The 10,897-nt window shown below is 45.8% G+C and overlaps 1 protein-coding gene across 5 annotated transcripts in view; it reads right to left on the bottom strand.

Annotated features, from left to right (window-relative positions):
* The window catches only part of LOC103368088 (neuropilin-2-like), a 91,896-nt gene that overhangs the window by 20,203 nt on the left and 60,796 nt on the right, over positions 1 to 10,897 (bottom strand). For all 5 annotated transcript variants that reach the window (XM_008296337.1, XM_008296341.1, XM_008296338.1 and 2 more), the window contains exons 12-13: positions 5,332 to 5,406; positions 4,301 to 4,465 (exon numbers count right to left, since the gene is read on the bottom strand). In XM_008296337.1, coding sequence (XP_008294559.1) covers positions 4,301 to 4,465; positions 5,332 to 5,406 — 240 coding nt within the window. The remainder of the gene's footprint in view (positions 1 to 4,300; positions 4,466 to 5,331; positions 5,407 to 10,897) is intronic.

Raw genomic sequence — 10,897 nt, 5'->3', positions numbered from 1 at the left:
TCTATCTATCTATCTATCTATCTATCTATCTATCTATCTATCTATCTATCTATCTATCTATCTATCTATCTATCTATCTATCTATCTATCTATCTATCCCTTCCACAGCTCTTGCAGCTCGTCAGCTTAATGAATAATGGATTTGGGTTGAGGTAGCTCAGCTCTTCACTTGGAGGCAACGGGATAAAAAAAGGACCTAAATTACCGTTGCTCATTAAGTACAGTTAGAGAAAAGTTGCAGTGTTTTTCCGTCGTTCCGCGTTTGATCTTGGCGAACGTACAAAGGGAGGGAATTAATTAACAAGTCTCCATGGGAGGGATAGGCAGGGATGTGGAATTGGCTCTGAGGGAGGGAACTGGTGTGTGTGTTGGTGTCTGTTTACACCAGCGCTAGTTCAGTCTCTGGTTCTGTTTGTAGCTGTGTGGGTGTGTTTGTGTGTTCGTCTGTCAGTCACTGTGTGTGTCTGGGCTCTTCAGACACGGCGTACGTAACGCTGCGCTTCATGGGTTTGTTAAAGGGATGGCATCCTGTCTTTCAGACATACACCACTTCTACATTCCTGTTCCTCGTGGCTTCACTCCGACGTACCAGAACAGTGAGGACAGAGCCATGTGTTGTCTGTCATAGGCACCAGATTGGACATCAGGTGATGTTTGATACATGATGCTGCACCAATAAACTCAATATTACATCTAAACTTGCTGCAAACTCAGAAAACTGATGTATGGCTTCTGAAACAATGACAGCTCTTTCCTAATCAGAACTGCTTCTTTACCTGTAAAATAAAAATGTCTCAGAGGCTGTGATGGAGCTCAGAGCTCCACCTGAGGGCAGCTGCACGGTCACACATGATCACCTGGAGCTGACAGAGCTGGAGATCCGTTCAGTGGGTCTTGCTGTTCGGTCCTGTCTCCACGTCAGGGATCATTTATGATTATAATCAATGCAGGTCCTGCTGGTGTTCCAGGTGCATAAAGCTGTTCAACTCTCTCTCTTTCTAGACACTGGTGTGCATGTTGCTTCTGTCTGATGCTGCAGGTATTTATTACAGGACCTCAAAGCCTGGTTCAGGTACTGGTGAGTCCAGTTCATCTGACCGCTTACTCTGTCTTCATGGCAGTCAAGTTTCACTTTAAAGGACATTTCACAGCTGTTGAGGAGTTTTGTAATTCTGACTGAAACGGTGTGTGTGTCCTCTCTGTCATGTTTTGATGCGCTGATGTGGACGTTCCCAAACTGCTTCACAAAAGCTGAAGTGCATCGCTTGTACCGTCCTGTTCATGCAGCTGCATGGAGTTCAGACTTCTGCAGAGTGGAAAGTTATGATGAAATCTCCTGAAGCCCGACCTGTTGTGTCTCTGACAGAATAGTGAGCAGGAGGCTCATTCAGATTCATGGACATGACAGCGTGTGAAAGGGTCTGATGGGTTCATTGTGTTGGATGCGTGTAGACCGGTGCAGCTTCTTCGTCTGTCCGTTCTGTTGGTTTAACAGTAAAGTTATGTTGTTCCTGTATGTTGTTGTGTTCAGGTTTCTATGCAGGGCCGAGTGTCTCCTGGGATGTAATCCCATCACATCCAGAGAATTCACCACAATGTCATCAAGAGTTAGAAACTAAAACTATGCTGTCAATAATCTGCTTTTACCTTCTTTCAACCCTTCGTTATCAATAAGTGTTCTACCTCCAACAACGTCTGCTGTGAAGGGTTTCCTTGATGAAAATCTTTAGAGTGAACAATTTCAGTCGTGCCATATCTGAGATCAAAAGAATAACTCATGAGCTATGTGCGGGTCGGCATTTCTCCTTTAAAACCCTAAAAGGGCTTTTAATGACGGGGCTATGGGTTTGATTTGCATATGGAGACAGCTTCCAGACAGGGCGCCGCGCTCATGTTGCTGTACAACAAGACTTAATGTCATGTTGCTGTCAAACAGCGAGACAGGGACGCTGCTAAGTCAATTACATACACTGACACGTGCACAGGCGCGCACCAACCAGGACGCATAGAAACACGTGCGTTCACACATTCATATCCACACACGGCGGCCTGGTGAGACGGAGCGCCTCGCCTTATGTCACGGCTCTGTCTGTTTATGAAGGAGCTGCTCAGCCAACCATGACCTGGATGGTTTCTACAGATACGAGGAAACCTTGCTGGATGGCAAGGTCGTGTGTGTGTGTGTGTGTGTGTGTGAAATAAACCCACACACCTTGAGTGTTTAACACATGGACAGTCCCACCTTGAGTTGTGGTGTGTAAGTGTGTGTGTGGAGCCTCGGGGAGAGCTGGAGCGCTAAGGCAGCACTTCTGTCAAAGACATCATCTGACTTATCTGACTGCCCTGGGCTGTGTGTGTGTGTGTGTGTGTGTGTGTGTGTGTGTGTGGTGTGTGTGTGAGTGTGTGTGTGTGTGATTGATTGATAAACGGTCTGGTTATCCTCTTGCTGTCTTATTAGAGATCGAGACAAGCAGGTGGTGCTGAGGGAGCTGGAGGAGGTCAGTGAGGAGAGAAGGAGGTGATCAGGGATGGAGTGAGAGGACTGGAGGAGGAAGAGAAGGGAAAATGTAGAGATGAGTTAAATTCAAAATAAAAAAAGAGGCGAATGACTTCAAGCAGGTGGAATGACAGAAATATGGTGCTTCAAGGGAAACAACGAACCACGAGAGGACGACTGAGAGCAGAGAGACGTTTGTAGAGACGTCAGAGGCAAATAAAAGGCAGGATAGAATGAAGGGAGGCAAAGAGAGAGCAAACAAGATAAGATTTACAGTTTATACAGAGATGCTCCAAGAATGAAATGCAGACATAAAGCAGGACGACTTCAAGGAGATGCAAAAAAGTTCTGAATTTCGTCTAAATAAGTGTAAAACCCTCTAAAAGTAGAAAATAAAGCAACAAACTAGGTTAGAGAAAGTGAAACTGTTAAACTGAACATTTCTTAAAAACTCTAATTAAGATGTGGCACACACACTTTGGGCAGATCAGAGTGAAATCCTTGCATCATGCTTGTTGTCTGTGGTTCCTCCCAGCACTGGGATGCATAATGTTCCACCACAGGACAACTGCTTTGCTCCTAATTAGCACAAGAAGCATTTGTGCTGAGGAAGGTCAAACATTTCACCATGACGATGCTTTCTCTCTCTCTCTCTCTCTCTCTTTTGTGTTTAGAAAATGAGAAATATCTTGAAATGAGGAATGCCCAGAAAGATGAATGTGCTTCTACTGGGCACTGGAGTTTTCAGAAAGTTTGACTGTTTAATTAGAGGAGAAGACCGACCCATAAATCCTTTTAATGGGTTCCAACTCTGTGGAGGTTTAAGAAGATGGACTGTCTGCTTGGTAAATGTGTACAGTGTGCGTCTGTGTGAGAGAGCATGCACATTAGAGCTGTAACTATCAGTTACTCTTCTCCTTGTTATGTTATCCTTGTTAAGAGAAATGTCAGAAACATGACATGGATGCTGCCACTGATGCATACATGCTGACGTTTTATCAGCGGCCTGTATTCCAGACCACGCTGGCCCTTTATGAGATAACAATCTTTCCTGAAAATGATGCTAAAGAAGTCGGGGCTGTACATTGAACTGCAGCTGTGCTAACGGAGCAGCTCGTATTCCTCCTATGGTCCAGGCTGAACCTGTCAGTGCAGGCAGAGGGTTGCATTATGGGCTGTTTGTAGCTTAGCATTATTTCTGAGCTTATTCAAGTTCACTTTAAGTTTTTTTTGACATATTGTGCAGTCTGCTTTGTCTCAGAGAGGAGATACAGTATGTTCTGGGCGAGTAAAAGATAACTGAAAATGGGCCAATGTGACAGCAGAGTGCTTCAGGTAAGATAACAAACGCCTTAAAGCAGTGAGTTCCTGGTTGGACCCCCCGCCGGACTGCACCTCCCTGGACGCTCTCCATCCCCACAGACCTGTCTCTGTCTAATGAAAACCAAATAACAAGCACAGAAAGAACAGCTTCAAGCCGCCATGACCTTCCCTGTCAAAGCAGGCTGTGATGTGAAGCTAAAACATGGTGCATCAAATAGAAATATTACAAAACGTTTCATTTCCAGCTCACTCTCGCTGCCTGGGTCTCTTCTCTGCTTTAAACTTTTGGTCGATGTGCAGCAGGAGCTCCTGGTGTGATTATTGCTGCTTCACTGTATAATAGCTCCACAGTTTATGTGCGTCTAAGAATTTGAATAAAAGAGTTTTTTTTCTTGAATGACGAGCTCCTACAGTAACCTCTGTGTTTCCACAGTTCTGTAGCGTATAAACGAGCTCCTGTAAAGGCCTGGATGTACTCACTGTCGGATCCCAGCGCCAGGTCCTGCCTGGTTCCGTGCGTGCCGTGTCCAGTTGAACTGCTGCTGGCCGTGTGCAGCGACCAGCTCACACCTGACTGAGGATCAGCCGACCAGCCGCACAGGCTCTGCTCAAAGTCACACACAGCCGACAGGGACGGGGTGGTGGCTGCCAGTCGGGAGGAAAAAAGACAGATTATCAACACAGAGCATCTTTTTCTTTAAATAAAACACGACTGATTGGCAGCTCATCTTCTCTTCTTGTTTTTTCTCTGCTTTCTAGTGTTGTGTCAGCTTTAAACTTCTTTCTTCTCACTTTCCTTTTACGACACTTGATGTCATAATGGCCGGCTTCTCTTTATTTTGAAAGTGCTGTGAGAGATATTCCCATTGTGTTTAGATGTTTTGGCAATAGTCTAAATGTAACGTGACATCTCAAACAATCGTGCTGAATACAATTATTAGAGTGTAGAAGAATAAGGGAGAGATTATGTGAAGAAAGAGAATTACAGGAGACGGCGGCGATGAGCGAGTCGCTGCAAAGACAACGAATCAAAGCGGCACACGACGGACAGAACGAAGCCGCAAAGTGAAGGGTGACTGATAAAAAGCTTAATGAGACACATGAAAGACAGACACAGAGCGAAAATAAAAGAGGACTGGAAATAAGACACTAAAACAAGCTTTAATTAGTCTAAATGGCTGAATCCAGTAATGCAGCACCAGGAGCTGCTGAACATCATCTATCCCGATAAACCCGACTCTGGAGACGCTGCTGTGAGGCGACTGTGAAGTCACATCCTGACATGTGTGTCTGTGTGCGAGGAGGGAGATCCTCGGGCCGTGAGAGCTTCTTTTCACTCAAACAGAGCTTCCTGTGGGACTCTTGAGCCCAGCGGCCCCGTGGTGCACGCCGCCATCATGAGCCTGACCTGAAGAGCGTGAGTGTGTGTGGACGAGAGGCAGGCAGAAATGGATGCGTGTGTGCGCCTGTGTGAAATCTGCATACGTGTGAGAGCGCTTCGACATGCGTACCGGGTCTCAGCGCCGGAGTCGTCTGCTCCACCCTGGGCGAGGTCGGGGTCGCTGTGTCGGGGACGGTGGTGGTTTCTGTCAACAGCACAAACAGCATTAAAGGACAGGACAGAGTGGAAAGACCTGCAAACACTAAATAAACACTTCAACACGCAGCAGCTGGTACCGGACTTACCGGACCCGGTCCGAGCTCTGCTTTTTAAATATTCACAGTCCGTTCTACATCTGCCTCACTGCACAAGAGTAAATGGAAATATTTGAACAGTGCAGCTGTGATGTTTGAGCAAAGCCAAGATTTAGACTCGATGCTAACTAACGATGTTTGTACGCTGCTCTTCTCCAGGACCGTGTCTAAAAGCTGACGTTTGTCAGGATCCAGGCAGTGACGGAGCGAGCCGGGCCTGAGCTGGCACTCAGCTGACCGTGGCACACTGTGAGTTTATCTGCTGCACACACACACACACGCACACACACACACACACACACAGTGCTACGATGATAGATGCTGCACTCACACTGACCTTGGAGCCAGCAGCATGCAGCCATTGTACCGTAGATCAAACACACACGTCAGCATCGGGGTACGTCAGTGGAACCCCAAGACCTTCTGGTCTTAATAAGCACTTTTCTACTGCTGGTTAGGATTCCTTAAATGGCCCTGAATGCTTTACCAGCTCCCTCTCTCTCCCTCTTCACACACACACACACACACACACTCCGCGGTGAAAGTGTGTGTGTGTGTGTGTGTGTCTATACGTTGACGTAAGGGAACAGCAGATTGTGTGGCCGGCATGGCACAGGGCTGACACCACAGACCTCTCACCAAATTACTCTCACAAGCTACTTTTTCCTCTCTTCTTCACTTGGTGGACTTTTCTTCCCTCCTCCCTCGTCTCTGTCATTTGTCTCAATAAGTCGGACCAGATTCAGCTCTGCTCTGCAGAACCACCATCACCGCCACAGAAAGCTACACACACAGAAACACACACATGCTGTCTCCGTCACACACACAAAGTCAATCTCACTCTTTCTCTGCTTCTCCGGCAAAGAAGTGAAATCCTATCTGGTGTTGTTTCTGTGTTTCTCCTTCAGAACTCTTTCTCTCTCTGTCGTCTCTCCCTGAGCTGGATTTTGATTTCCACTCATCCTTTGCTGTTGTCTACCCGCAGCTCTTTCTTTCTCTTTGTTAAGATTATGTCTCTTCTTTTTGCTCCTTCCAAACATCTCTCGCTTTCTTCTCAACCTTTCAGCGCCTCTCTCTGTGCCATAACTCTGTCTAGTGTTGTTTTATGCAGATCCTAACCACCGGCTCAGCTGCTGATTTAGTGCTGCTGCAGCGGTGGAGCTGTTTCCATGACTCACACGGCCATCTCCGCTCTGTTTGTGTCTTGTTTAGAGTGAACTGCTAACCTTTGCTAGCCTTTGCTAATAGCTCTGAGTTGACTGCAGAGTCTTGGTTCATCCGTTCATCTAATGTGTGCAGAGCTTCCCTGGTTTGTTTACACAGTGAAAGTCTGCAGGATTGTTCTGCAAACACTCACATCGCTGTTCCAACACACACACACACACACACACACACACACACACACACACAGAATTAGATATTAACACTGGATAAGCAGCTCCCAGCTGCTGACATTAAGCTGTTTTAATTTGGTGCCCTTTACCGCTGCAATTAGCCCCCCATATGGAGGAAGAGAGGGGGGATAGAGATGAGAGAGAGCGACACGAAGAAGGAAACATGACACTTTCCACCTCGCCCCACCATTTTCCTAATTAGTGACCACACACAGCTCCTGTCAGCCTCCTGTTTCCATCTCCATCTCCCTCCACCTGTCTAATCCAATTCTGCTCTCTGGCTCTCCTCCCCTCTCCTCTGCTTCCTCCATCCCACATCCTCTTCATCATCTTTCTCCCACCTCCTGTTTCTATCCATCAGGGTCTCCACTGCAGCATCTGTAAAGGTCAGTCAAATCATTTAAATAAGTTTCATTCATTATAATTTATTACAGATCTGTTGCTGTACTTACAATTGCTGTTGCAGGAAGTTTTTCCTTTTTTTGCTGAGCTGAATTAAGACCAAGTCGGGCCTTCTGTGTTTCTGTGGTAACGTAAAGTGCATCATCTGCCGTAAGCCAACAAAACAAATGCTTGAGTAGAAGCTCTCCTTTATAACTTATCATTGGTAGTTTGTACATGTTTTACATCGATGGTGCCTTCATGCAGTGCAAAGTTCTGAACTCTCCAGAGATCCTGTGCTTCACACATCTCAGGAAAAAGCCACTGACACGGTGCTGCTGCCCAGCCGCAAACTATATCCTGTAAAAAGCGCAGAGGCACATCCTCTCAGAAACATCCACAGGAGCCAGGTGTGTTTTCTGTGTTTCATGTGACTGTCCAGACCCACACGGACCTGTTATAGCATGAATAGAACTGTCTGCTCTATGCCTTCACACTCTGCATCCGACTTGCCTGGATAGGAAGGAGAACGCAGGCCAATGAGAGCTCAGTCACTCATGGAAACATAACTCAGTCACGTTTTTAACAACAGGATGTTAAAGAGAAAAACAAAACAGTCCTTACGTCTGTATTCTGGGTTGGGTCATCCTGAGTTCTGGACTCAGACTCCATCTCTTGAACACACACACTCTTCAAACTGAGAAACAGAAGGTGTCATAGGCCCAAGGGCTCATCGTAAAGCTGCTGACTGAGCAGGACGAAGCGGAAACACAGAGACGAAACTGTTCAATTATGGAAAGAGCTGTGGGTATAAATCTACCTCTGGCAGCCTAAATAATGACTCCTGACACACTGTGTGAGTGTGTGTGTGTCTGGAAAGAGAGAGAATGTCGTCGCTACTCAATTATTGGTGACACGGTGTGTGTGTGTGTGTGTGTGTGTCATTACTTAATGACTGGTTGATTGACTGACAGCGTGCCCTCTTTACAGCACAGATCTCCAGTAATAGTTCACTGCTTAGACGAGCTACAGCTGATTGGCTAATCCGTCTGCCATAGGTATCCACTCAGAGTAAGTAGAGCCTCCACTTAAAAATACATCTTTCTGTCCACGCCATTCTATTAACTTGAAAGCTCCTTGACAACTGTAGCTGTGTACAGCAGTGGTTAGCAGCATAGCCTTGGTCTGAGCCTGCGACCGCTGGTTTCAGTCTAGATTCTCTACAGCAGCTCTATGCACGCTGAAACGGCAGCAGCACACAAGAATGAAGCAAGTCTGTAGTGAGAGGGAACTTGGATAAGCAAAGTTTTACTTCTTCTGCATTTTAAAGTCTGACATCAAATTCGAAGAACACAAGTGTTTCTTGCATGAAAATCATGGCAGCAATCTGAATGGCAAATCAGACAACTGTTCTTCAAAACCAAGCGGCAGGTTTGGTTCGTATGTAGCTGAAAGCGCTCCACTAATTATGACTCCTCCGACTGCACATGAGTGGTTGGGAAAATGAGTTCTTTACAGAAAGGAATTATTTCCAGACTAAATGCCTAATTAGCTCATTGTACAGCAAGCTACCAATAATATCTATTTTTATGCTAAGTGCTACACTGGACCACACGTTTTTATGTCTCGTAGACGGGGAGAGAGTTTCTTCAACCCAGTAAAACTCAGCACATGGCTGTGGTTAAAAAGACACCAACAACAGAGCTTAAAGTGTGGCTAAAGGCAGAGCCACGAGCTGCACAGTGGAGACACCAGAGCGAGGATGCTCTTTATGTCAGGAAACTACTGACAGTGAGTCGCTCATTAGCCCATCGTGCAACAAAGCACCACAAGGTATGTGATTGTAATTGTAGCCTTAAGTGTCAAGCTAAGTACGACAACAACTGAGATGATAAAAAGAAGCTGCTGGCAATGAATGGTTAACTACATCAGCGAACCAAAGTCAGCTACAAAGGAAATGAGTTTAAGTGTGGCAAAAACCATTAAGCTAAGTATGCCATTAAGATCTGTGGAGACGAGAAGGACAGCTTTCTCGCTCACTGTGCATTAATATGTTAACAAGGATATGGCTTGAACTGCTTCCAAGGCTCAATCACTACTTTTTGGCTGCACTGAACTGCAGGACACTGACAGAGCGTCTGTCAATTCTGGGTCAGGGAACAAAAATGTGCATGTTGTGAGCTTCACCACTGACTAGATGGGCTGATTGAACGCTGTGGTTTCACACCACATCCATCACAAAGTGCTGCAGTAAAAACAATATTCTTATTTGGTGCTTTAGCTGTACCTGGTGGACTGCCTACCAGAAGGTCAGTCACACTTCACTTTTCAGCACTTACATGAAGTTTTCCAAAAATCAAGGCCTGGATGAAGGAAACGGAGAAAAAAGATGAGAGGCCTGCATATCTGGGAAACACTGAAACGGCACGGTGGTGAGCAGAACCTAAATATTCATCATGGAAAAACACCAGCTTCTTTGCACACAGACACACATAAACACACAATCACCCACAATGAACCTGAGCCCAGTCCTGAGTGCTTCCATGTGTAACATGTCAGAGGAGGCGAAGAGATGAAAAGATCAACTGAGCTGTGCTGAAGTCAAGGAAGGTTTGTTGTATATGGTTTAAAGTAGCTTGAAGGAGCACTAATTATGCACACTTACAGATTTAGAATCTGCTACGACTGTGTTTACATGCTTCAATGCTCAGAAACACATTTGTTCTCGTGCTGTATTTTTGCCTGCTGTCAGCAGCATCCCAGTCCTAGCTGAGGGGACTCTATTGAGGAAATAATGGAAGAGGGTAAAGAAGTTGTTCAGTTTTTGTTTGAAGACGAGACAAACTAGCTACTAAGCAGGACTCATGCCAATGTGTTGCATGAGGATGTAGATAAGAACCCGACCTCCTTAACTCCCTCCAGCGTGGACACTGGGCTTTGTAAGGTTTCAGACCAGACAGAAAACAGCCATATAACACATTCAAGAACAGGGGAAAAACCAAAAAAGGGGAATCTGGGCTCTTTAAGTTCTCTGGGTACACTGCTTGGTTTTCAGACATTTAACACTGAAGCATCTCTGCAACCTGTAGACTTGGCCTTCTGTCTTGGTTAGAACATAAGCCCGGGGCAGAAGCTGTGCTACAGGCATCGAACATCTCTGCAGCGGTGGACAATCGATTTTCTTGTCACGCCAACACCCTGGTGAATTGTATTGTTAGACACTTGGGAACATATTGTCAGTGTCCTGTAAAAAGTCAGAACAGTTATCCCTTCAGGAAACCAAGTCAAAAAAACATTAGTGGTTTCCACCTCTGCATGTGGAAAGTTGGTCTGACTTAATTAGGGAGCCATGAAACATTTAGCGTCTGCTGGAGGTAATGACAGTTTTCATCATCTGTCAACATAAAATGTGGGAAGCAGGTTTACTACGCTTTAGGTTTACCAGGTGACAGGTTCATTTTTAAACATCGGCCTGTAGAAACAAGCAGACGAGAAGAAGACAAAGAAAAGAATCCACGAGTGCAACTACATCAGGAGAGAGGGGAAGATTAGGACAGGGTTAGGGTGTTTCTGATGGGGGGTTAGGGTTGGAGTGTTTCTGATGGGT

This window comes from Stegastes partitus, unplaced genomic scaffold (genome assembly GCF_000690725.1).
Source record: "Stegastes partitus isolate 25-593 unplaced genomic scaffold, Stegastes_partitus-1.0.2 Scaffold1121, whole genome shotgun sequence".
Classification (NCBI taxonomy): Eukaryota; Metazoa; Chordata; class Actinopteri; family Pomacentridae; genus Stegastes; species Stegastes partitus.
The sequence above is the reverse complement of the archived record's forward strand: the minus strand, read 5'-3'. Positions and strand labels throughout refer to the sequence as shown.